This window comes from Nicotiana sylvestris, chromosome 5, assembly GCF_000393655.2.
Source record: "Nicotiana sylvestris chromosome 5, ASM39365v2, whole genome shotgun sequence".
Classification (NCBI taxonomy): domain Eukaryota; kingdom Viridiplantae; phylum Streptophyta; class Magnoliopsida; order Solanales; family Solanaceae; genus Nicotiana; species Nicotiana sylvestris.
Window position 1 is genome coordinate 85261915 of NC_091061.1, and position 26995 is coordinate 85288909.

Here is a 26995-nt window from a genome sequence, read left to right on the forward strand (position 1 = left end):
TATAATACCACAAAATAGTACATTTTAAAATGTTACTAAGAAAAAACAATTAACAGAGTGTTTAGTGTTGAAATTGGAACCTTAATCTGCTAGATTGTTCGTTTTAATTTTTCGAAACCTTAATCTGCAAGATTGTTCGTTTTAATTTTTCGATCACTGCTATTTGGGGGACTAGTGTTTATAGTAGCCCGTAACGTCTTTTCATTAATTTCAGATATTTTATTTTACCTTTCATAGATGCACAGACAGGGACATACTCTAGTTAGAATTCAACAATTCATTTCTCGGCACCCAGAATTCCACCTTCCCCATCGTTGAACATTATTTTAGACGCCCCGCTCCTTTAACTGTGAGTAATACAGAAGCCCAGTGCTTCACCAACGCATTTTCGATTTGAAGAACCCTCTACCCCTCTGTATTCTCTCTCTCTGGATCTCCTTCTCCCTTGTACGTTTCGTCTCGGAGGGTTCCCGGGTTTCTTTATTTAAGATCTCCTCTCCCTTGTACCAAATCGGCCCATTCCTTAGTCTCGCAGATCTCCATCATGGCGGCTGCTAATGCTCCGATCACTATGAAAGAGGCCCTTACAGTAATCAATTCTAATTTCTCTTCCTCGCATTTTTCAATAATTTTATCTACTCTTTTAGTCTCTGGTATTTAGTTAATTGTCAGATCTGCGACCTAAATTATGACATTATGTTGAATTTGCTAAATGTAAAATTTTTGATTGAAATTTGGTTATTATATGACTTGGTGTTGCAGTTGTCAAGTGTAGGGGTGAACCCGCAGTTCATCACATTCACAAATGTTACCATGGAATCAGACAAGTATATATGTGTTCGAGAGACGGCACCACAAAATAGTGTGGTGATTGTTGATATGAATATGCCAATGCAGCCTTTGCGCCGCCCTATTACTGCTGACTCTGCTCTTATGAATCCCAATTCCAGAATTTTGGCTCTAAAAGGTATAATTGTATCTTTGCTGAGGAAACTTTTAGATTACTTACTGAATGTTCGTTCTATCATTGGCTAGAGTAATTGATTTACTTGCAGTTGGGATACTTGAATTGCTGATGCTATACGAATTAACTGACGGCAGTTTGTTTGGTTATTCATAGTTAAAAATGGATAAGTCGAACTTTTATTCACTTTTAATTATCAATGTGAAAGAAATTTGAAGCTTCAGTAATAAAGTCAAACAGTATAATTTAACGTGTATATATGAAGTTTTATCTGCAAAATGTCTTTGATTCTTAATATCAGTATTATCAAAGGCGAAAAGTGCAAAAAAGCTCTAAGGACGGTTCAGGCACTAAGCGCAAATAAAGCGTGAGCTTTAATGAAGAACGGGAGAAAAACTACAAATATGTATGTGTAGTCCAAGACTAATATCTATAAGCATGAATACCAAATATATGGACAATGAAATTGATTTTTTTTTACGATAAAGTGGAATATCAATTGTTTAGCGTCGCCTCTTCAGTATTACGCTCATTGGCAAGGAAAAGTATGCCTTAGAGCCTTGATGACAACACTGAAGCGCCCGCTAAGCGAAGTGAAACGCTCAACATGTTTTGAGCTTCGCTTCAGGTCTTAAGCGTGCTTTGATAACACGGCTTAACATCTAGAGGAAACAGTGCGATTGTGGAATATGTTTAGGTCTCTCATGACTACTGCATTCAGAGGCAGATATAGAGTTGACGGTATGGATTCAGCTGAACCCAGTAGCTTTGGCCCGAATCCTTAATATGTACACATTATTAATTTAGAACCCATTAACTCAAAAGGGCAAGAATCCAATACTCATAAATTTCAAATCGTGTATCTGCCTCTGGCTGCATTTAAGTCGAGACAAAGTCAATATGATAGTGGCTATTGCAGTTGTTAGCTTAAGTAGAACATCGAGATCTTTGAATTGAATGTTCATAAAACCTTCATCCAAGATATATATATATATATATCCTGTCTAATCGTGCTCTGGGTACGTTGACTTCTAAATGAGGACCAATCCGCTGTAGTTTGGACAAATCACTTTTACCACGTTACTTTGTTTACCTCCATTGCTTAAAGGGTTAGTGGATTTTTGTTGTTGTTTTCTTCAAAGAATTTTTTAATTCAATTGCGAATCATTGAATTACTGGGGATCTTGTTTTCCTTCATCCATATACGTCTTATAAGTGACAAAGAGGAAATTATAAACTGATGGGACAGCTCTTCCACTTTGGATTTCGTTAAAATACGTTTCCTGATGAAGCAATTCTGTCTTCTTTCTCCTCTTGAAGCTCAAGTACCAGGAACTACTCAAGATCACTTACAAATTTTTAATATTGACGCAAAGCAGAAAATGAAGTCACATCAGATGCCCGAGCAGGTAATAAATATCCCCATGAATTCTTTTTTATTATTTAATATTAGTTTGTTGCGTTCTTTGGGGATTTTGATAGTGTTGATATAACTCTCATTGCGTGTTATGTTTAGGTTGTTTTCTGGAAGTGGATTACTCCGAAGATTTTAGGAATTGTCACACAAACCTCAGTCTATCATTGGCCAATTGAAGGTGAGACAGTTCCCTTTTCTACTGATAATGTTTACCAATTTTTGTTCCACTTGTTTGAGTGGATAAAGGTCTAATTTTGTGTTCATTACTTTTTCTGGCCATTCTTTTTGGAATGATGGTTGGTGTTCTGTCTTTAAGATGTCCGTATTGTCTTTATCAGGTGATACTGAGCCTGTAAAGATGTTTGATAGAACAGCCAACCTAGCCAATAACCAAATAATCAATTATCGTTGTGATCCTTCAGAGAAATGGTTGGTTTTGATTGGTATTGCCCCAGGTTCACCGGAGGTGTGTAATGTTGTTAACCTGCACTGATAATGATAGTTTTGATGTTTTATTTTGATAGCAGACTTTGTTTTTATCATCTAACTCCTTCCCAAAGTATAATCAGCGAGGGAAAAGCCAGGAAAGGTCATATGAGGCTTTAATGTTGTGTTACTTTTTCTCAATCATTTCATTATGTAATGTTTCTGCGTTGCTCCATCTACCCTAATTCTTTTTTTTTTTGTAACTTGCTGATTGTATGTCATTCTCAATCTCTATTACGGTATTGTACGAAAAGGAAACTTGCATGTTAGTGCCTTGGCCATAGTACTGGTATCAGTACTTTTGTTGCCTGAATGTTGGATGCTTTCAGCTGCAGCAACCTGGCCAAAGGTGGCCCATCTGTTATATGCACTAGACGATGTTGATGAATGGCTGCAAATTATGATATTAACAAGGTTTATTCCACACCAATTTAAAGCTCAAACAACTGGCTTTTTAAACTTTCATTGAAATGTGTTCTAGGTGTAGACATTACTGTTTGATGATTTCTCCAATTCAGTATACAAAGGAGATGCTCTTTTGTCATTTGACTTTACCATTTTCCTCCATATCATTAGAGGCCCCAACTGGTCAAAGGAAATATGCAACTATTTTCAGTTGATCAGCAACGGAGTCAATCCCTCGAGGCGCACGCTGCATCATTTGCATCATTCAGAGTGAGAAAAGCTCCTCCATACAATTTGCTAATTGTTTTCCTGGCATTGCTTCCTTGTTTCCTGTTGTGACCGCTGTGTGCTTTAATCAGGTACCTGGAAGTGATAGGGATTCCATACTCATTTCTTTTGCCACGAGAAGCTTGAATGCTGGACAGGTTGTATCAAAGTTGCATGTCATTGAGCTGGGAGCCCAGCCAGGTTAATATGCCGTGTCCTATTTTCCTTTCGCCACTTTCTTAACCTTGAAAGTTATTACTAACATTGTGGTGAGAATTGCCTGATATAACTTCGTCCTTTTTTCTAATGTGATAAATGTTTGCAGGGAAACCCTCATTTACAAAAAAACAGGCCGATCTTTTCTTCCCTCCAGATTTTGCTGATGATTTCCCAGTTGCCATGCAGGTCTCAGTTGCCTTCCCTTTCTGGGGTCTGTCGCTTTGTCTTGTGTTTTTGTATTTTAAATTCAGTTTTTTTGTGACACAGTTATCCGTTTCTTTCGCAGATATCTCATAAGTATAGTTTAATTTTTGTCATCACAAAGCTTGGGCTTCTTTTTGTCTATGACCTGGAAACAGCTACTGCAGTTTACAGAAATAGGATTAGCCCAGACCCTATTTTCCTGACAGCTGAAGCTTCGTCAGTTGGTGGGTTTTATGCCGTCAACAGGCGAGGCCAAGTGTTGCTAGCCACAGTAAATGAAACTACTATTATACCTTTTATCAGTGGCCAAGTACGTTTATTTTCTTTGCATTCTGCGACCACATATTTTGTTACAATTATGTTTCTGGAAGTGTAAATTGAGGATGAATCCTGTAATCTGTCAAATTCTTACACATGCTGCAGTTGAACAATCTGGAGCTTGCTGTCAATCTTGCTAAAAGAGGAAACCTTCCAGGTGCTGAGAATTTGGTAAGTGGATATATTATTCTCGATATATCATTGTTCTGAAATGGTTTTGCGATGGGAGGGCATTCTGCCCTTTTCTTTAGGTGTACGGGATCTCTTGCCTGTGGAACTCTCTAACACTGTTAACTAGTTCATTCTACAGCTTGGTTTTTGTTCTTGAAAGTCTTCCTTCTCTAAATTGAGAAGTACTAAAATAGATTGTTGTTGCGATCATCTGCTAGGAGTAGATTTGACGAGGCTAATCCCTTTTTGTTATCAGCAGTCAGCAGTTGACAATCTTGTCATAAGATGTTGACTCTGATGGAATCAACATGGGGGAATATTGTTGCTGTCTGTTTCTTATAATGGTCTTACATCTATTAATTTCTGTCTCAGGTCGTCCAGCGCTTTCAAGAGTTGTTTGCTCAAACCAAGTACAAAGAGGCTGCTGAGCTTGCTGCTGAATCACCTCAGGGCATACTCAGGACGCCTGATACTGTTGCCAAATTTCAGGTAATGATGTTCCCTCTCAATTTTTATTGCTCATCAAGGTCTAGTTTCAAGAATAAACTGATTGTTCCTCAACTTATCGTGCAAATTATGCACATTGTATTTATGTGTCTTTTCGTCTTGTTGCAGAGTGTTCCTGTTCAACCAGGGCAAACACCTCCTCTTTTGCAGTACTTTGGGACACTTTTGACAAAAGGGAAGCTCAATGCTTTTGAGTCATTAGAATTGTCACGCCTTGTTGTCAACCAAAATAAGAAGAACCTTTTGGAGAACTGGTTAGCTGAGGATAAGTTGGAGTGCAGTGAGGATCTTGGTGACCTTGTGAAGGTTAAACTTTGAATTCAACAAGAATTTAACATAACTAGTGTTTTTCTGTTCACCACTTCAATCGATTCCCTCTTTTACACAGCCTAAAGTGCTGACAGCAGCTGCAAATTTTTTTATGTAGACTGTTGATAATGACCTTGCCTTGAAGATATACATCAAAGCAAGAGCAACTCCAAAAGTTGTCGCTGCTTTTGCGGAGCGCAGGGAGTTTGACAAGATTCTGATATATTCCAAACAGGTTAGCGAAGCATTTTTGCTGACATCATCACGTAAAATTTTATTTGGCCTGAGCTGCCATGTATGTTTTACACAGTCCAAGCGTTTCTATGAAATGTATTTGAGGTTGGTAATTAGAAAAGTTGTTTGTTGATATAGGTTGGATATACACCTGATTATCTGTTCCTCCTGCAAACAATTCTTCGATCTGATCCTCAGGTATGTAGAGAGTGGTTTATCAAAATTCATAAATTGTCAATTTCCCATCTTTCTCTGCAAGCTTCATGCGATTACATAGTTTTCCCATCATTTGGAAGTCAATAGTTTTGAATCATAGACAGTTTTGGATTTCACCTGCCCATAATTTATGGAGAAAACAATTGCTTTGATTGTTTTCATCCTTAGACATCTCTTTGATATTCTGCTCTCATGTTGGTAAAAATGCTTCTTTCTTGAAGCAAAAATCAACACAACTTCTCCAGATGCTGCTTTGTTGGTGGATTAATTTGAATAATTGTGGTTGTATATGCAGGGAGCTGTTAACTTTGCACTCATGATGTCCCAAATGGAGGGAGGTTGTCCAGTTGATTATAATACAATCACTGACCTTTTTCTCCAGGTTAATTGGCTTCTTAATGATGTCAAAATGCTTGTTTTCTGTTATGCTGACATAGTTCATTCCAATCTTCTACCTGTTAAACTAGGTGTTTTAGAAGTTTTTAACTATTTTCTACTGGGTGCAACATATAGCTGATGAGGATTCTCTTTTTTTTTTCTTGTCATCAGAGGAACTTGATCCGCGAGGCAACAGCATTTTTGTTGGATGTTCTGAAACCTAACCTTCCAGAACATGGTTTTTTGCAGACTAAGGTTTCTTTTCTCTTCTGTAGGACATCTTGCTGTTTTTGCATTTTGTTAGATTTTAATGTCTCCACTGCACAGGTATTGGAAATCAATCTTGTGACTTTCCCCAATGTAGCAGATGCTATATTAGCAAATGGAATGTTCAGTCACTATGATCGACCTCGAATTGCTCAACTTTGTGAAAAAGCTGGTCTTTACGTGCGGGCTCTGCAGGTTGAATGGTTTTCAGCAATTGCCTTTACTTTCATCTGACTGCAAGTTGGTTAATTGGTGTATTATTTCTGCAGCACTATTCTGAGCTCCCTGATATCAAGCGTGTCATTGTGAACACACATGCGATTGAGCCTCAGGTTGTTATGCTCTATAGATTGCATTGACTTATTCGTTGGAGAGAGTGGACTTTTACTTAACTATATTGTTTGTCTCAGGCTCTGGTTGAGTTCTTTGGGACTCTTTCGCGTGAATGGGCTCTTGAGTGCATGAAAGACCTCCTAGTGATCAATATCAAAGGCAACCTTCAAATAATTGTTCAGGTGCTCATTTTGGTTTGTTATATGTTTTTGCACCGAAGTTTGTGTGCTGGAATTAAATTAGAGATTCCTGAATCATGCGATCAGAGCTTTTTTTACATTATATGAAATTGTTATTTTCTGGGCCGTGTAACATACCTGTAGACATCGAAATTTTAACGGATCAAGCAAAATCCTAAATTCAAGATACTACGAGAAGACTCTTGCAATTCTCGGGGTCTATTAGGGTTGCTTGGAGGCTACCCTCAAAAACTCTAACTTGGAGGCTACTCTACCCTAACCCTAGGTTGTTCCTATAAAAAGGGTTACGTATTCCCTTTGAAAGCATCTCACAAATTGAGGTCATCTTGGGATATTCACAAAGGGGTCAAGGCATAAAATATTGTCATGATCTATAGATGTTCTTGATAATCAAATACTTCAAGAAGAACATCCACACAATGATCGACTTTCATGGAGATCAAATAATTCACAGAGGCCCGCATTATCCTACATTCGAGAATATGCTGATCCAGCCCTCGAATCACGAAGAACAATCCGGGGGAAAAATCAAGGGATAAACAGAGTTGTAACTCGCAATATTTATTAATAAAATACTTTTTTTTCTTTATAGTTGTTTGTGATTGCAGTTTTATTTTTTTGCCCAAATTTGTTACAAACAAATTGGCATGTCCAGTGGGACGATTTCTGACCTTCATCTCTTCCTCCTGCAAATAAAAAATTACTAGTTTCAAAATAATTTATTGCATGGTCTGGTACCTAAGTTTCGTCTTCAAGTTTCGCCAAGCCTACACCCGCCGACAAACCTTGAAGTAAGGCATTTGTAGACATCGAAATTTTAACTGATCAAGCAAAATCCTAAATTCAAGATACTACGAGAAGATTCTTGCAATTCTAGGAGTCTATTAGGGTTGTTTGGAAGCTACTCTCAAAAACTCTAACTTGGAGGCTACTCTACTCTAACCCTAGGTTGATCCTATAAAAAGGATTACATATTGAAAGCATCTTGCAAATTGAGGTCATCTCAGAAAATCCTATAAATTCTCGGGATATTCACAAAGGGGTCAAGGCATAACATAATGTCGTGATCTACAGATGTTCTTCTTGATAATCAAATACTTCAAGAAGAACATCCGCACAATGATCGACTTTCATGGAGATCAAATAATTCAAAGGTCCGCATTATCCTATGTTCGAGAATATGCTGATCCAACCCTCGAATCACGAAGAACAATCCGGAGGAAGAATCATGGGATAAATAGAGTTGTAACTCGCAATATTTATCAATAAAGTCCTTTTTTTTCTTTATAGTTGTTTGTGATTGCAGTTTTATTTTTCTGCCTAAATTTGTTACAAACAATACCCATAGCAACATATCTGATTATGCTTTGTGGTATTGCAGGTTGCAAAAGAGTATTGGGAGCAATTGCGTGTTGATGCCTGCATAAAGCTTTTTGAGCAATTCAAGTCTTATGATGGGTTGTACTTCTTCTTGGGATCATATTTGAGTTCCAGGTACGTATTCATGGAGAGGACATCTTGACATTTTGCTAACTTTTATCAATCACTTGTTTTGATATTTTGGCTGGCTTGGTCAACCACTCATTTTTTATTTCCTGCAGTGAGGATCCTGATATTCACTTCAAATATATTGAGGCAGCTGCCAGGACTGGACAAATCAAGGAGGTTGAGCGCGTCACAAGAGAATCAAACTTCTATGACCCTGAAAAGACGAAGAACTTCTTGATGGAAGCCAAACTTCCCGATGCTCGGCCTCTTATTAATGTTTGTGACCGCTTTGGTTTTGTTCCTGATCTCACACACTACCTCTATACCAACAATATGCTACGGTACATTGAAGGTTATGTCCAAAAGGTCAGTATGATTTCTGTGTACGACTTGATTTATTGAAGTTTTTGCAAATATGACTTACGAACTTTAATCTGCCGTTGTATAGGTCAACCCAGGAAATGCTCCTTTAGTTGTGGGACAGTTATTGGATGATGAGTGTCCTGAAGATTTTATTAAAGGCTTGATCCTTTCCGTTCGTTCTCTGCTTCCTGTTGAGCCCCTTGTGGATGAATGTGAAAAGAGGTTCTTTTTTTCAAAATTTTATTTTTATTTTTTATATCTGGTACAATTATTTTAAAGTTGGTCCCAGTAAATTATAGCATGTTAAGCTTTTGCTCTTGGTTGTCAGGAACCGCCTCCGACTGCTTACTCAGTTTTTGGAGCATCTTGTGAGTGAAGGAAGCCAAGATGTGCATGTACACAATGCTCTGGGTAAGATCATCATAGATAGCAACAATAACCCGGAGCACTTCCTGACGACCAATCCATATTATGATTCACGTGTTGTGGGTAAATATTGTGAGAAGCGCGATCCTACCCTTGCTGTTGTTGCATATCGGAGAGGGAACTGTGATGATGAACTTATCAATGTAACAAACAAGAACTCTTTGTTCAAACTGCAAGCCAGGTTTGTTATTCGTGTAGTTAGTTGTTCTATAACTGCTGATTTGTCAGATGTCTAGAGAACAAACCAAATTGTCCTAATCTTTTTAGGTATGTCGTTGAGAGAATGGATGCTGACCTTTGGGAGAAGGTTCTTAACCCTGAAAACGAGTTCAGAAGGCAGCTTATTGATCAGGTTGTCTCCACTGCTCTGTCTGAGAGCAAAAGCCCAGAACAAGTTTCTGCTGCTGTTAAAGCTTTCATGACTGCCGATCTTCCGCATGAACTGATTGAGCTTCTTGAAAAGATTGTGCTCCAGAACTCTGCATTCAGTGGGAACTTTAATCTGCAAAACTTGCTTATCTTGACAGCCATTAAAGCTGACCCTTCAAGAGTTATGGACTATATCAACAGGCTTGATAATTTTGATGGACCTGCAGTAGGGGAGGTAGCTGTAGAAGCCCAACTTTATGAAGAAGCATTTGCAATCTTCAAGAAGTTCAATTTGAATGTCCAGGCTGCCAATGTTCTGCTAGATAATATCCGCGATATAAATCGGGCTGTGGAGTTTGCCTTCCGAGTTGAAGAAGATGCTGTTTGGAGCCAAGTGGCTAAAGCTCAGCTGAGAGAAGGATTAATCAGTGATGCTATTGAGTCGTTTATTCGTGCAGATGATACCACCCAATTTTTGGATGTCATTCGTGCTGCAGAGGATGCAGATGTTTACCATGATTTGGTGAAGTATCTGCTGATGGTAAGGCAGAAGTCAAAAGAGCCCAAGGTTGACAGTGAGCTAATCTATGCATATGCTAAAATAGATCGATTGAGCGACATTGAAGAGTTCATTCTCATGCCAAATGTTGCTAATCTACCGAATGTTGGTGACCGGTTGTATGATGAAGCCTTATACGAGGCTGCAAAGATCATATTTGCTTTTATTTCTAACTGGGCCAAGTTGGCTAGTACACTTGTGAAGCTATATCAGTTCCAAGGTGCTGTTGATGCAGCACGTAAAGCAAATAGTGCAAAAACGTGGAAAGAAGTCTGCTTTGCTTGTGTTGACGCTGAAGAGTTCCGCTTAGCTCAGATTTGTGGGCTTAACATTATCGTACAGGTAACTTAGCATTGTGTTTCATAAGTTACCAGGGATCCTTTCTGTGTCAACATTCTTATTTAAATTGCATTGAGATTACCTGGAATACTGTTGAAAGATTGTATCTGCTTTTGCTTTGGCAGGTGGATGATCTGGAGGAAGTGAGTGAATATTACCAAAACAGAGGATGTTTCAATGAATTGATCTCCCTTATGGAGAGTGGGCTGGGTTTGGAGCGTGCCCATATGGGTATTTTCACAGAACTTGGCGTCCTTTATGCCAGATACCGTTACGAGAAGCTCATGGAACACATTAAGTTATTTTCCACCCGTCTCAACATTCCCAAGCTTATCCGTGCCTGTGATGAGCAGCAACACTGGAAAGAACTTACATATTTGTATATCCAATATGATGAATTTGACAATGCTGCCACTACTGTCATGAATCATTCTCCGGATGCTTGGGATCATATGCAGTTCAAAGATATTGTTGTCAAAGTTGCTAATGTGGAGCTTTATTACAAGGCCGTCCATTTCTATTTGCAAGAGCATCCTGATCTTATCAATGATCTTTTAAATGTTCTTGCACTTAGAGTGGACCACACCCGTGTAGTCGACATAATGAGAAAGGTCTTACTTCTCCTAGAACCCTTATTTACTTACAAGGATTGTTGGATTAGATTGTTTGATGTTAACCCCTCCTTTTCTCCTTTTATCTTTTTCTGTTGTGATGGATAACAGGCTGGTCATCTTCGCCTAGTGAAGCCTTACATGATTGCTGTTCAAAGTAACAATGTTTCTTCTGTAAACGAGGCCCTTAATGAGATTTATGTTGAAGAAGAAGACTATGATAGATTACGTGAATCAGTTGATTTGCATGATAACTTTGACCAGATTGGCCTTGCTCAGAAGGTAAAGGATAGAGAAACTATCTCAACTTGGTGAAACTAACATTCTCAACTTGGCCTTTCTCTTTGGCCTTGCATGATATCAGTTGATTTGCTCTGATAATAATTCCACTTCTCTTTGGCTGAGTGAGCAGATAGAGAAACATGAGCTTCTTGAGATGAGGCGGGTTGCTGCTTATATCTATAAAAGGGCTGGTCGATGGAAGCAATCTATTGCTTTGTCGAAGAAAGATAATCTTTACAAAGATGCAATGGAGACTGCCTCACAATCCGGGGATCGTGAACTTGCTGAAGAGTTGCTTGTTTATTTCATTGAACAGGTAACGGTGGTTTCAAAAATCATCCATACCCCCCCCCCCCGGCAACCACCATCATTCACACACACAGAGACAAAAACAAACCAACAGAAAAGGGTAAGTGAGAATACAGAAAATGGAAAAAGTTAATAGTATTGCTGGCGAAGATTACCAGATGCATAATGATTTATTGCTTGGGAAAGACTCAGGAGAATTGGTCATATTTTACTTGGAAGTGATATTTCTGGTCTGGAAAAGTCGATACGTAACTTGGAAAGCATTTATTTTTGCATTGGTTAATGCATGTCTAACTTGTAAGTTGTAATAACTGATATCTGAAAATTGTGAGTTTTGGTTATTTGTTTAACTTTAAATATTATACAAAATTGATGGAAAGTGGGTTCATGCTTCAAATTCTTGTTATATGCTCTTGCAGGGGAAGAAAGAATGCTTTGCATCGTGCCTGTTTGTTTGTTATGATTTGATTCGCCCGGATGTTGCCCTTGAGCTTGCGTGGATGAATAATATGATCGACTTTGCATTCCCGTACCTGTTACAGGTTACGCACTGACTCCCTGACCTAAGCTTGTGTGTATGTGTGTGCTTGCTTATATTCTTTCAAGGAGAAAATTCTTATCCATTCATTGTCCTTCTGGACATTTAGCCCTTTAACTCTGATGGATGTGTATGCTAGTGCATCCTTGCAGGCTATCCTTGCCAGGGCTACAAGGATGTCTGGTCCACTCTAGAAAAAACAATCTGTACTTATCAAAAATAAAAGGGGGTTTTGTGTTTCCCTTGGGTCTGTTTCACATGATATTCTTATGCATCTCTTCTGGAGCTCTATTTCTCATTATTTCCTGTTTATAGTCGTTCACTATGATGGGGGCAAATATCAGAAATATAAAGATGCCTCGCATGTCATATCATTATTATGTCCTATAGCTTATATCATTTGTGGTAATCGTTTTTGCTGTCTGCTTTAGTTTTCTGATTTTCTATTGCTTGTTGATATCTAGTGTAACCTGCAACTAGTTTCTGATTTGGAGCTCTCTTTCTCTGTCTCTTTTGCAGTTTATTCGCGAATACACTGGCAAGGTTGATGAGCTAATAAAAGATAAAATTGAGGCTCAAAATGAAGCAAAAGCCAAAGAGAATGAAGAGAAGGACGTTATGAAGCAGCAGGTATTCATTGTGTAATCTATATAGCAAGCAATTACTAGTTTACTGCTTTATGGTCACATAACCAACATTGCTAAAGCTTTTGATAAGTGCAACATCATGTTGTAAATAAGCCATTGCTAACCTTATTCTCATTTTGGTTGCAGAATATGTATGCACAGCTGCTGCCCCTGGCTTTGCCTGCTCCACCGGGTATGGGAGGTGCAGGTATGGGAGGAGGCTTTGCTCCACCACCACCACCTCCAATGGGTGGAATGGGAATGCCTCCCATGCCTCCATTTGGTATGCCACCCATGGGTCCCTACTAATCTAATGGTGCTTCACATACTGGTGTGAACAAACACTACAAGAGAGAAGTAGACAATTCAGGCCCTTTTTTGTTAGAGTTAGGGCTGTTTCCCTTACTTCTTTCAGTTTGCAGTTGTTGATTGCTGAGGGGCACAAATGGAGGCTACATAAATTGACCATTCTGTTGTGTCATAGGGTGCTAATAACTCCTTGTAATATTCTTTTAGTAGGCATTTTTTGCAGTTAGGCAGAAAATTGGGGATGTTTCATATTATTCAGAACCAAGAAGAAGATGCAATATATTGTATTTTGTACTAGGGCATTCAAAGTTTTGTACTATATATCCAGGTTAGTCATCTTTTGGATAGTCTTGTTTGAACGCTTTATATATAGTCAACTTGATGGGTATACCTTTTAGCTATTAATGTGCCCATTTTTTTATTAGTTGTTAATAGGGGTGGCAAACGGATGGGTCAGGTCGGATATGGGTGAGTCGAAAACGGGTAATACAAAAATGGATAAATTATTCAACCCGATCCATATTTAATACGGATAGAAAATGGGTTAACCGGTGATAATATGGATATCCATATTATCCATGACTTCTTGAATATAATCACTTTTGGGAGAATTTTTAGTTTCCCAAACTTAAGAACCCCCAATTTGAGTTTTTATAAATGTAAAAGTTATACTCATTAGTTATTCATTTTCTAAGTGGATAATATGGTTCTTATTCATATTTGACCTGTTTTTAAAAGTGGATAGTATAGATGGATAAATATTTTTTTAATCTATTTTGTCACTACTAGGTGTTAATGAGCCCATTTTTTATTTTTCTACTATCTTTGAATCTACCTCTTCCCTTGACTCCTTTTTACGCTTGTAAGGATCAATTTTCATTTCACCACCCGAACACAAGGTAGAGAAGTGTTTGGAATGAGGTCTAGCATGCTCAAATACCTGAACTTCAAGGTTTTCGGCATCCTCAACACCAATCACACTATAGTCAACTAAATTTGTATCATCAATGTCCTTGGCTGACTTTACTTCTTCAATATCAGCATCCTCAAATTCTAGTTGGATAGATTGTTGGTGTTCTACTCCGATCTTCTCCATTAGCACCTTAATTTTTTGCATCTAATTCACGCTCTTTTTGGCTACTATCCATAATATTGGCTTGTTGAGCATTAAAAACTTCAACCAGTTGTCTCACTTGAGCCTCCAAGTTGAGAATAGTTGCGTCTTGCCTTTCTATCTGCAGTTATTTTTTTAGTTATTTTTTTCCACAAGGCACCTTAGCATATCCTTGATCTCTTTCAGGCCATCATCCCTGGGTTCTTCAATGTTTTCCACAAGGTACCTTAGCATATCCTTGATTTCTTTCAGGCCATCATCCCCGGGTTCTTTGTTCCTATTAACTTCACAAGAAAAAGTAAAACCATCACACTAAGGGGTTGGGGGAGGATAATAAATATAAACATAACCATGAAAGTGACCATCTTGACCACCACATACATCACACATATTCCACAAATAAGATTGAGTTGGTGCACATAACTCGCTTTCGGGAACATTTCGATAATTTTGCTACGAGTGATTTCCTTCACAATATGCATGAGGATCAAAAATAGAATCACCAACACCTAAACTACCATAATTCCAAGATGTCATGTTTCTTAAATCAACAAATAGAATAAAATAAAATAAAATAAAAAAACAAACAAAACAAAATAAAAGTTCAAACTTGAAACCTAGCAATATATACAGCTACAACTACATTGTTAAGTCGCTAATAACGACGCCAAAATTTGATCACGCCCAACTATGCCTCCTAAAAGGTCTAGCGGTTGTTGCAAATATAATCCGGTTTACAAGTCCGGAGTCGAATCCCATAGGGAATTAGCCTACTAATCACATCCACTAGTTTCGCAAGAATTCAAGTAATCAACCTTCAAAAGTATTAAATAATGGTTTGAGTGTTTACTAACTAAGGGCAAAGTAATTAAAATGCAGTAATTCATAATTAACAGAGCAAATGTTGTAGATAAGATTGGAAAAATCTAGGATTTTGATTTTTCCAATTGTCAGAATCTCCTCCATTACGTTTTCTATAAATTCGTCTAAGTATTCTCTATCGATCATGAGTACTTTGGATGTCGTAATTCTCTCTCGAGCAACTACCACAATTTTCTAGATATATTCTCTCGAACTACGCTAGTTGACACTAATTTATCGCTCACTACGATCGCACTAAGGTTTGTTATTTCTAATCCCACCTTTAAACCCTCCGTATTGATTTTTCAAATACGTTAGGAGTGATGTTGTTCAACAACTATCTAAATGCGTACTCTCTCTCGAGCAGTACACACTAAATATGCATAGTTAATTGAGAGCTCTTGTAATGATCCGGCCGGTCGTTTTGAGAATTAACGCCCCGATCCCCTATTAACTGCTTTCCCCGTATTTATTTATGCTATTGTGATTTGCCGAGAAGATTCATTTTGAGTTTCTGAGTGTTTTGGGACACTTAGTCCCTAAATGAGAGCTTAAGATTTAGAATTTGGACCATAGTTGGAAGTTGGAATAGTGTGAAGACGACTTCGGAATGGAATTCCCTCGATTCCCTCGTGGCAAGAGCGTGATATCAGATTGATTTTGAGCTGGTTCGAGGTAAGTGGCTTCCCTAGCCTTGTATGGGGGAACTGCCCTTAGGATTTTGGTACTGTTGTTATATGAACGCCGTGTACGTGAGGTGACGAGTGCATACACGTGCTAACTGTTGAAGAACCCCATTTTCATTAAATACTTATATGTTTCTCCTTTATTTAAGCAAAACTAGTATGTGAAACCTTCTGTTTAGTTTAGGAAAGCATGCTTATGTGACTTAACTGTCTTACCTGCTTTAGCTGCTTACTTGGATTTTGTGCAGCATGTTTAGAGTAGAAATTTCTTGTTTTCCTAATAAGAACTTGAATAGAATTGTAGGATTCTTTCTTACGATTGTTGTGTATTTACTTTGGGACTACGGATCAGTATTCCGGGAGATCCCCCTGCATGTTTACGTTGGGACTACAAATCCGTATTCTGGGAGATCCCCCTGCACATTTATAATTGAGACTACGGGACGATATCCCGAGAGATCCCCCTGTACTGGATATTTACTTTGGGACTACAGATCGGTATTTCGGGATATTCCCCTACATATTTACAATTTGGACTACGGGACGATATCCCGGGAGATCCTCTGCACATTTACGTTTGGGACTACGGGACGATATCCTGGGAGATCCCTTATTGCTATCTCTGTGTACTGAGTTATTTCTTTATGTGATTTTATTCTTTATCGACTGTTAGTATTTTAATTATACTATCACAATTCATAAGGTTTCACCTTGTTATATAAATATAACCAGTAGGGCCATGACCTTCCTCGTCACTACTCGATCGAGGTTAGGCTTGGCACTTACTGGGTACCGCTGTGGTGTACTCATGCCTTTTCCTGCATATATTTTTTGTATGCAGATCTAGGTTCTACTTCTCAACCATACTTCCAATGAGGCGAGGCGATCCAGAGACTTCGAGATATATCTGCCGTGTCCATAGACCTAGAAGTCCCTCTCTATTCCTCATTTAGTTACACACTTCCTGTATTCTTCTTTGTTGTTAGACTTTCTGGAGATTAGATACACTATGTACTTTTGTAGCTTGTGATTTCATGAGATTCCGGGTTTTGGGGAGTGTTATGTTCAGTTGAGAGAGTATTATTATTGTAAATTGCCGAGCGGCATTTTAAACTCCTTTACTATATTTTCATATTAATTGTTAGTTTTGCATTTTTGTTTCATTTCCGAGGTTTTGTTAGGCTTACCTAGTCGTAGAGATTAGGTGTCATCACGACAATTCACGGAGGGAGAACTTGGGTCGTGACTGTTGGTATTAGAGCTCTAGGTTCATAGGAGTCATGAATCACAAACCGATTTATTAGAGTCTCGCAGATCGGTACAGAGACGTCTGTACTTATCTTCGAGAGGCTATGTAACTGTTAGGAAAATTCCACTTCATTTGATTTCCTTGTCGTGCGAGATTTTTGATATCAAAACTCTAAGCCTCTGTCTTCTATTCTCTCACAGATGGTGAGGACCTGGCTGCCAGAGATAACCAGGTACCCGTGCCCCCTGCTACAGCTGCTAGAGGTCGGGGCCGGGGTAGAGGCCGAGGACGCGCACGTGGTGCAGCCAGAGCAACAGCGCGAGCTGCTACCGAGGCGCTACCAGCAGCTCTAGCCGGAGCCCAGGAACCAGATATGCCTACTACTACTACTACTACTACTCCAGCTCTTCAAGAGACCCTTGCACAGTTCATGAGCATGTACACCACTATAGCTCAAGAAAGGTTGATTCCCCTTGCTGCAACCACATCCCAGGCCGGGGGAGGAGCACAGACTCCCACTGCCCGCACCCCAGAGCAGCTAGTACTACTACTACTGCTACTGCTACTGCTACTGCTACTGCTACTGCTACTGCTACTGCTACTGCTACTGCTACTGCTACTGCTACTGCTACTGCTACTGCTACTGCTACTGCTACTGCTACTGCTACTGCTACTGCTACTGCTACTGCTACTGCTACTGCTACTGCTACTGCTACTGCTACTGCTACTGCTACTGCTACTGCTACTGCTACTGCTACTGCTACTGCTACTGCTACTGCTACTGCTACTGCTACTGCTACTGCTACTGCTACTGCTACTGCTACTGCTACTGCTACTGCTACTGCTACTGCTACTGCTACTGCTACTGCTACTGCTACTGCTACTGCTACTACTACTACTACTCCAGCTCTTCAAGAGACCCTTGCACAGTTCATGAGCATGTACACCACTATAGCTCAAGAAAGGTTGATTCCCCTTGCTGCAACCACATCCCAGGCCGGGGGAGGAGCACAGACTCCCACTGCCCGCACCCCAGAGCAGCTAGTCTAAGTTGATCAGATCCCATAGGTTATACCGGTACCGCCTATAGCCCCAATTCAGCCTGAAGACAGGGCAACAGCTTTAGAGGATGAGCAGCAGAGGCTTGAGAGGATCAAGAAGTACAAAACTCCTACATTCAGTGGTTTAGCATCAGAGGATGCTCTAGGATTTCTGGAGGAGTGCTACCGTATCCTCCGCACTATGGGTATATTGGGATCGAGTGGTTTTTTTTACTGCCTTCCAGCTTCGAGCAGCAGCCTATCAGTGGTGGCGTACTTTTGAGTTGGATAGTCCAGCTGAGGCAGTTTCCCTTGTATGGACCCAATTTTCAGATATGTTCTTGAGGGAGTATGTTCCTCAGAGCCTCAAGGACGCCTGGCGTGCAAAGTTTGAGCATTTGCGCCAGGGTACTATGACTATTCCGGAGTATACTGTCCGTTTCAATGACTTGGCTAGACATGCACCGGCCTTGGTTTCTACAGTTCGTGGGAGATTTCACCTGTTTATTGAGAGGCTCATTCCCAACATCAGGTCCAGCATGGCCCGGGAGTTGGAGATGGATATTTCTTATTAGCAGGTGGTGAGCATTGCTAGGAGAGTAGAGGGCATGCTTGCTTGGGATAGAGAGGATAGGGAGGCCAAGAGGTCTCGAGAGTCGGCCGATTATTCTGGTGCCCGTTCTCCAGCTGCAGTTCGTCATGGTAGGGGTTATATGAGTCGCCCCGTTCATTTAGCTCTTCCAGCACCCAGTGGTATTCCAGCTCCTCTTAGACCTCAGGAGCCTTACTATGCACCTCCAGTATCTAGTGTGCCTCCTGCACGGGGTGCTTTCAGTGGTCAGTCTAACAGACCTAGCCCGAGCCAATCATAACCGCCACATCCTCCCAGAGCTTGTTTAGAGTGTGGTGACACATGCCATATGGTGAGGTATTTCCCCAGACTTAGGAGGGGTGCACCTCCGTAGATTTCTCAGCCACAGCGTGCTCCGTAGTGTTCTCAAGCTATGATTACAACACCAGTTGCTACCCCACCTGCTCAGCCAGCTAGAGGTGGAGGTCGGGGAGGTAGAGGTCACCCTAGAGGGGGAGGCCAGGCCAGATACTATGCCCTTCCTGCCCGTATTGAGGCTGTCGCCTCCGATTTTGTCATCACAGGTATTGTCCTGGTTTGTCATAGAGATGCATCAGTTCTATTCGATCCAGGCTCCACTTATTCTTATGTGTCCTCTTATTTTGCCTCGCATTTGGGCGTATCTCGGGATTCTTTGAGTTCCCCTATTTATGTTTCTACTCCTGTGGGAGATTCTCTTATTATAGACCGCATTTATTGGTCGTGTTTGATTGCTCTTAGTGGTTTTGAGACCATAGTTGATTTATTACTGCTCAGCATGGTAGATTTTGATGTTATCTTGGGCATGAACTGGTTGTCTCCCCATTATGCTATTCTTGATTGTCATGCCAAAACCATAAAGCTAGCTATGCCAGGTGTACCGCGAGTAGAGTGGAGGGGTACATTAGATCACACTACCAGTAGAGTTATTTCATTTCTTAAGACTCAGTAAATGGTTGAGAAGAGATGTGACGCATATCTAACCTATGTGAGAGATGTCAATATTGACCCCTATAGTTGATCCAGTCCCAGTAGTGAGGGATTTTCCTGATGTGTTTCCAGCTGATCTTCCGGGTATGCCACCCGATAGAGATATTGATTTCGGAATTGATTTGTTACCGGGCACTCAGCCCATTTTTATTCCTCCTTATCATATGGCTCCTCCTGAGTTGAAGGAGTTGAAGGATCAGTTACAAGAATTGCTTGATAAGGGTTTTATTCAGCCCAGTGTGTCACCTTGGGGTGCTCCCGTCCTGTTTGTGAAGAAAAAAGATGGTTCTATGCGTATGTGCATTGATTATTGCAGTTGAACAAAGTTATGGTAAAGAACCGATATCTTTTGCCTCGTATTGATGATCTGTTTGACCAGTCACAGGGTGCTTGAGTGTTTTCTAAGATTGACTTGCGTTCAGGTTATCATCAGTTGAAGATTCGGGAGCCAGATATCCCGAAGACTACTTTCAGGACTCGATATGGTCATTACGAGTTCCTTGTTATGTCATTTGGGCTGACAAATGCCCCAGCAACATTTATGCATTTGATGCACAGTGTATTCCGACCATATCTTGACTCGTTCGTCATTGTTTTTATTGATGACATTTTGGTATACTTCCGGAGTCGGGAAGATCATGAGCAGCACCTGAGGACAGTGCTTCAAACTTTGAGAGAAAAGAAATTATATGCAAAGTTCTCAAAATGTGAGCTCTGGTTAGATTCCGTGGCATTTTTGGGTCACGTGGTATCGAGTGAAGGGATCAAAGTGGATTCGAAGAAAATGGAAGCAGTGTAGAGTTGGCCCAGACCATCCTCAGCTACAGAGATCCGTAGTTTTCTTGGCTTGGTAGGTTATTACCGTCATTTTGTTGAGGGAGTTTCATCTATTGTAGCACCCATGACTAGGTTGACCCAGAAGAGTCCTCCGTTCAGGTGTATAGAAGAGTGTGAGGAGAGCTTTCAGAAGCTCAAGACATCTTTGACTACAGCCCCAATATTGATATTGCCTACAGGTTCGGGGTCTTATACTGTCTATTGTGATGCCTCGAGGATTGGCCTTGAAACGGTATTAATGCAGGACGGTAGGGTGATTGCCTACGCGTCCCGACAACTGAAAGTGCATGAGAAGAATTATCCAGTCCATGATCTCGAGTTAGCTTCTATTGTTAACACCTTGAAGATCTAGCGTCATTATTTGTACGATGTTCCTTGTGAGATCTACACTGATCATCAGAGTTTGCAGCATCTATTCAAGCAGAAGGACCTTAATTTGCATAAGAGAAGATGGTTAGAGCTGCTTAAGGATTATGACATCACTATATTGTACCACCCGGGAAAGGCCAATGTGGTGGCCGATGCTTTGAGTCGCCGGGTAGAGAGTTTGGGGAGTTTGAATTATCTATCAGCAGTAGAGAGGCCCATGGCGATGGATGTTCAGGCCCTAGCCAGGCTAGTTTGTGAGGTTGGATATTTCGGAGCCCAGTCGGGTTCTAGCTTGTGTGATTTCTCGGTCTTCCTTTTTTGATCGTATTAGAGAGCGTCAGCATGATGACCCTCATTTGCTTGTCCTCAAGGACAAGGTTCTGCATGGTGATGCCAAAGATATGATCATTGGTGATGCCGGGGTATTGAGGATTCAGGGTCGAGTATGTGTACCCAATGTTGATAGGCTTCGGGAGTTGATTCTAGAGGAGGCCCACAGTCCGCAGTATTCCATCCATCCGGGTGCCGTGAAGATGTATCAAGATTTGAGGCAGCACTATTGGTGGAGGCGGATGAAGAAAGATATAGTTGGATTTGTAGCTCGGTGCCTTAACTGTCAGCAGGTGAAGTATGAGCACCAGAGACTGGGTGGGTTGCTTCAGCAGATAGAGATTCCAGAGTGGAAGTTGGAGCGAATCACCATGGACTTTGTAGTTGGGCTCCCACGGACTTTGAGAAAGTTCGATGCTATTTAGGTGATTGTGGATCGGCTGACCAAGTCCGATCACTTTATTCCTGTGTGTACTACTTGTAAGCACGTGATTTTTGCTTCACGAGCAATCACTCCAAAAGGAAAACAAAAAAAATAAAAATAGTGACGGATGATTTCGCTGTACAATTTTTCGATTTTTTTTCCGTGACATGTGTTATTAGTCGTTTGTAGGTCTGTCCATTTTGCATTTTAATCATTATCAAACAAAATACAAAAATATATGTCATTAAAAAGAAAATTCAAAAATATAAATATATGTGCGTCGTTCGTTTTAGGTTGTGATTTAACTTACTTAAACATTTTTATTTGGTATGATAATTATGTTGAAGTGCTATATTGTTATTTGTTTTAATTTCATTTGTTTTATTAGTTATTTTTATTTTTTAAATTGGAAAACAAAAGAAGGCTGAAATCAATTTGGGCCCAAAAAATAAACCAAAAATAGGCCCAAACCAACGATCTGACCCGGTCCAAACCAGGCCTGCCCAGGCACCTCCTGAAACGACGTCGTTTCAGGCAAATCAATCTGAGCCGTCCGTCCCAGCCGATCTAACGGTTCAGGACCTCTTTCAGCGACCCATGTTCAAACCCGACCCAAATAACCAGCCTGACCCAACCCCTCACTTAAACCAAACGACCCCGTTTAACTACCAAGCGACCCCGTCTCATTTCTCATCCTCAGATCCAAGCCGTTGAGATCATCTGATCTAACGGCTCAGATCCAATCCCATAGACCATATATAAACCTTCCCTTACACCCACGCCCCCTATACCAACACCCCACCCCTTCGTCCCCAAGTTCAAACCCGGACCTCCCATTAGAAACCCTAGCCGCCCCCGTCTCCCTCGCCATTAAAGCCGGCGGCATGGACGCCGGTGGCCACCTCCTGAACACCCTAAGACCCCCTCACTCTCCTGAACATGGATCTGTTACCCCCTAGACTCGAATCACTTTCCTTCGTCTCGAATCTTCATTTGAAGATTTGAGTCGAACCCGGACCTATGCCAAACCACCCCATCTTCATACCAGACACTCCCCTGACCTTCCTCGTGACCAAACCAAGCTTGGTTTGGTCCGAATCTACCCACAACTCCTAAAAATCCAGATCTGAAAATCCAGAACTTGAAACACATGCACCTGGGGAATCCGGCCGGTCTTGACAAGGGTTTGAGGTCTAATAGACCTTAATCAAGGTGTTCTCATGTGAGAACACCCTGATTAAAGTTTGTTCGGCCTCAAGAGTTCGAAGTTGAGTCTGATGTGGGTCCGTTTTGATTTTAAACTTTGTCGGTAAGTTTTCTTTCCTTTTTCGTTTATATCAACTGCTGATTAAGTCATTAGCATGCTTTGTGATAATAGTTTGTTATTTTCTGACAGTTTCTTAATTTCTTTCATCTCTGTAAAGACCTTTTATTTGGTCAATTGTTTTCTGTGTATGATTTGAATGTATTCTGTGATGAACATGTTCGATTAGATTAGTCGTCAAATGAATAAACTTATATAGGTTCCCAGTAATTGAACACAAAATTGTCTGATGCCCTTTAGGTCCCTGAACATATTGTTTATGTGAGCGACTGATTATTACCTGCTATAATTAGTATAGTCGACTCGATAAATGTCGTTGATTAGTTTCTATAACTAATGAATCAAACGAGCTAATAATGTCGCATGACTAATTGAACTTTGCCACTGATTGAAGGCCCCAGCATTGTTTGAAATAGTTTGTTTGCATTGAAAAATGACTGAAAGGTTCAGTCTAGGCAGTCTTGAATTTGAACTTTCATCAGTTCAAAAATGCCCTGATGCTGCAAAGGGTCAAGACAGTGATAACCAGGGTTTAACAGGGGTAGTCTGGGGTTTGAAAAGAACAAAAATGATTAGTTTAAATGAGCTGACAAGTAGGGTACTAATTTAGGATTAAACTAATACCAATGGGGAGCAAGACATAAGAGTATGGGGTTTGAAATGAATAATAAAATGATGCCCATAACTCTTGATTAAACAAAAGACCAGGCGTGGGGAACAAAAGGGGCTGGCACAAAAGATGCTTAGGCATGGCTTTAACAGAGTATGGGTAGGCTGCAAAGTTGCAGCACGAGGGCAGCCTAGCTGCACTGAGTCATTTGGCTTATAAATAGGCCATTTGAGAACTTAGAAAGGGCTGGACTTTTAGTCTTCAGAAAGGAAGAATTTTTAGTCTTAAAGCTGAAACTTTTAGTCTGAAGAAAGGTTTACTGAGTTTAAAGAAGGTTGGACATTTCTTAGTCTTCAGAAAAGAAAAACAAGAAACATAAAGTCTCAGAATATTGTAACCAAACACTGTCTGAAAAATTACATAAGAGTTTATGTTGGTTTAGCTGTCTTGGCCAATTACTGTTGGTTGCCTGTTTGAGCTGCTTGTGGTTGTTGAATTGCTGGGGTGTTTACATTGAATACTCTGCTGTCTCTGCTGGTTCCTACTCTGTTTCTGGGATTTGTTGTTTGTTGCTCGACTACTCGGGAGCTTCATCTTTGTTGGTTGATTTTGTTGCTGTGTTGTTGCTGTGTGTCTGCTGCTGCTGTATTCGTTGCATACTACTCAACTGATCACTCTCTTTCTTCCTTTCCTTCCTATACCAGGTACACACCCAATACACTGTCAGATGTAGCTGGAAATTTGAGCATGAATGTAAATGAAAGACCTGAAGAATTTTGTTTATATACATAGTTTGCCCTTTTAAATATCATGTAATGTAGGAAATTTTATGCCTGTTTTGGATGCTGGAGATAGCCTTCAGGCCTGATAACTATCAATGAATGTTAGTTGAATGTTAGATTGTGTATATAGGATGGTGATAAGAGTATGCCTAAGGCAACAGGTTGTATCTCAGATTTAGTGCAATAGTGTAGTATAAGCATGTAATGTATGCCAAGCATAAAATTCGTACACTAAATAAGTTCTCTCCTTTCCAATAAATTGCTATATATAACTCTTAAAACCATGCCTTAAGATCAGGAACACAAATTCAGGGCCTCAACCTCACAAGGGTCGAGTTCAGGCCAAAACAGGCCCAGCCGGCCTGCTTCGAACAAGCAGTGGCCCAGGTCTGGCCAATCACGCTGGGCTGGATTTGGGCCCGTGATTACTTGTTCGGACAGCCTCGTTTCTGATTTTAGGCATTTCTGAATGTTGTTACAAACAACTTGCAAGCATGTAATTAATTAGGACTATCTACTGTTTTCAATTGATAAGGACAAACGCGATAAGAAACGTAGTTGCTATAGGATATCCTTTTAAAATAAGAACGAGATGAGCCTCGATGAAAATAAACAAAACGTGCAAATGCGGGGCCCTTGTTTAAATGTATATTATCGAAGCATTTAGGTTCCAGGACGGGATGTTTAGCAAATCTCACAACCCTCCTAAAATAACAATACGATAGACTCTTTAGGACGCGCCTTAATAAATCTTACCTTCTTAAACTCGGGTGCGCATTTATACGACCCAAATCCAATTCTCAACGGAGTCGAAATGTATTTCTAATCACGGGTACATCGACTGTGACGTGGTTCGAGATGCATGTCCATGACGTTGCAAATTCATTAAAAATAAAGAACGAGATGAGCCTCGCCAAATAAAACATACAAATTGCGGGGCCCTCAGTCAATATTTGCTTTAAAAATTATTTGGACTTCGGGATGGACCGTTTAGTAAAATTCCACGGTCTTACCCAAAATAAATACGCTAGTCGCTTTAGGCGCGCCTTTAATAATTTAATTTCCTTAAACTCGGGTGCACATTGATGTGACCCAAATCCAAATCTCAACGGAGTCAAAGTGTGTCGACGACCACGGGTACATTGATTGTAACGTGGTTCGAGATACATTTTTATAACGTTGCAATTCTTGATAAAAATAACAGTAAATGATAAAAGCGGTTGAAAGATAAAATTTGCACATAAGTTCATATTGTATTTAAAATCAGATAAATAAGCCAAATATAACAGTTGAGCGACCGTGCTAGAACCACGGAACTCGGGAATGCCTAACACCTTCTCCCGGGTTAACAGAATTCCTTATCCGGATTTCTGGTACGCAGACTGTAATATAAAGTCATTAATTTCCTCGATTCGGGATTAAAATTGGTGACTTGGGACACCCTAAACCTCCCAAGTGGCGACTCTGAAATAAACAAATAAATCTCGTTTCGATTGTCCTTTAATTGGAAAAACTCCCTCGTACCCTCACGGGTACGTAAAAAGGAGGTGTGACACTACTTATTCCTCAGAGCGGTTGGCGAAGATTTATATCTGCGAGATTGTTCGTCTGCATGGTATTCCAGTGTCCATCATTTCAGATAGAGGTACTCAGTTCACATCACGATTCTGGAGGGCCGTTAAGCATGAGGTGGGTACTCAAGTGGAGTTGAGTACATCATTCCACCCTCAGACGGACGGACAGTCCGAGCGCACTATTCAAATTTTTGAGGATATGCTCCGTGCGTGTGTGATTGAGTTTGGAGGGTCTTGGGATCAGTTCTTGCCATTGGCGGAGTTTGCCTACAACAATAGCTATCAATCCAGCATTCAGATGGCACCGTATGAGGCTTTATATGGGAGACGGTGTAGGTCCCCGGTGGGTTGGTTTGAGCCGGGTGAGGCCAGATTATTGGGCACCGACTTGGTTCAGAACGCCTTGGAGAAGGTTAAGGTGATTCAGGATAGACTCCGCACAGCCCAGTCCAGACAGAAGAGTTATACGGACCGGAAGGTTTGTGATGTTTCCTATATGGTTGGAGAGCGATTCTTGCTTCGAGTTTCGCCTATGAAGGGCGTTATGAGATTTGGGAAGAAGGGAAAATTGAGCCCAAGGTTTATTGGTCCCTTTGAGGTGTTGTGACGTGTTGTGGAGGTTGCTTATGAGCTTGCCTTACCTCCTAACTTGGCAGGAGTTCATCCGGTATTTCATGTTTTGATGCTTCGGAGGTATCACGGTGATCCATCGCACGTGTTGGATTTTAGTTCAGTCTAGTTGGACAAGGATCTATCTTATGTTGAGGATCCAGTGGCTATATTGGACATATAGGTTCGAAAGCTGAGGTCAAAGATTATTGCATCAGTAAAGGTTTAGTAGTCGGGTCAGCTGGTCGAGGAGGCGACTTGGGAGACCGAGCAGGATATGCGCAGCCATTACCCTCATCTTTTCACCACTTCAGGTATGTCTCTATGCTCGTTCGAGTACGAACGAATATTTTAAGAGGGGAAGATGTAACGACCCAGCCGGTCATTTTGAGAATTAATGCCCCGATCTCCTATTAACTGCTTTTCCCATGTTTATTTCTGCTATTGTGATTTCCCGGGAAGATTCTTTTTG

At 40.5% G+C, this 26995-nt stretch overlaps 1 protein-coding gene across 2 annotated transcripts; it reads left to right on the top strand.

The window, feature by feature from the left end:
• Window positions 1-221: 221 nt before the first annotated feature.
• Window positions 222-13515, top strand: LOC104232338 (clathrin heavy chain 1-like). 2 transcript variants are annotated; one of them, XM_009785509.2, is made up of 30 exons: window positions 222-589; window positions 763-967; window positions 2285-2373; window positions 2481-2559; window positions 2720-2847; window positions 3444-3542; window positions 3632-3740; window positions 3865-3944; window positions 4045-4272; window positions 4386-4451; window positions 4824-4940; window positions 5067-5264; window positions 5386-5502; window positions 5640-5699; window positions 6013-6099; window positions 6267-6350; window positions 6423-6557; window positions 6632-6694; window positions 6773-6877; window positions 8277-8389; window positions 8497-8749; window positions 8832-8968; window positions 9075-9353; window positions 9440-10442; window positions 10565-11050; window positions 11162-11332; window positions 11463-11648; window positions 12061-12183; window positions 12699-12809; window positions 12953-13515. In XM_009785509.2, exons 1-30 carry the CDS (start codon window positions 545-547, stop codon window positions 13112-13114), a joined length of 5118 nt encoding a protein of 1705 aa, XP_009783811.1. In that variant the 5' UTR covers window positions 222-544; the 3' UTR covers window positions 13115-13515. The 2 variants fall into 2 exon arrangements, with proteins under 2 accessions (XP_009783811.1, XP_009783812.1); XM_009785510.2 differs by lacking the exons at window positions 222-589; window positions 763-967; window positions 2285-2373; window positions 2720-2847.
• Window positions 13516-26995: the final 13480 nt, after the last annotated feature.

Excerpts from the sequence above, each read along its gene's own strand:
- LOC104232338 (XM_009785509.2), top strand. The coding sequence starts at position 545 with ATGGCGGCTGCTAATGCTCCGATCACTATGAAAGAGGCCCTTACA. Across the intron at positions 6,695-6,772 it reads CACATGCGATTGAGCCTCAG|GCTCTGGTTGAGTTCTTTGG; the intron begins GTTGTTATGCTC and ends TGTTTGTCTCAG. Across the intron at positions 11,649-12,060 it reads TTGTTTATTTCATTGAACAG|GGGAAGAAAGAATGCTTTGC; the intron begins GTAACGGTGGTT and ends ATGCTCTTGCAG.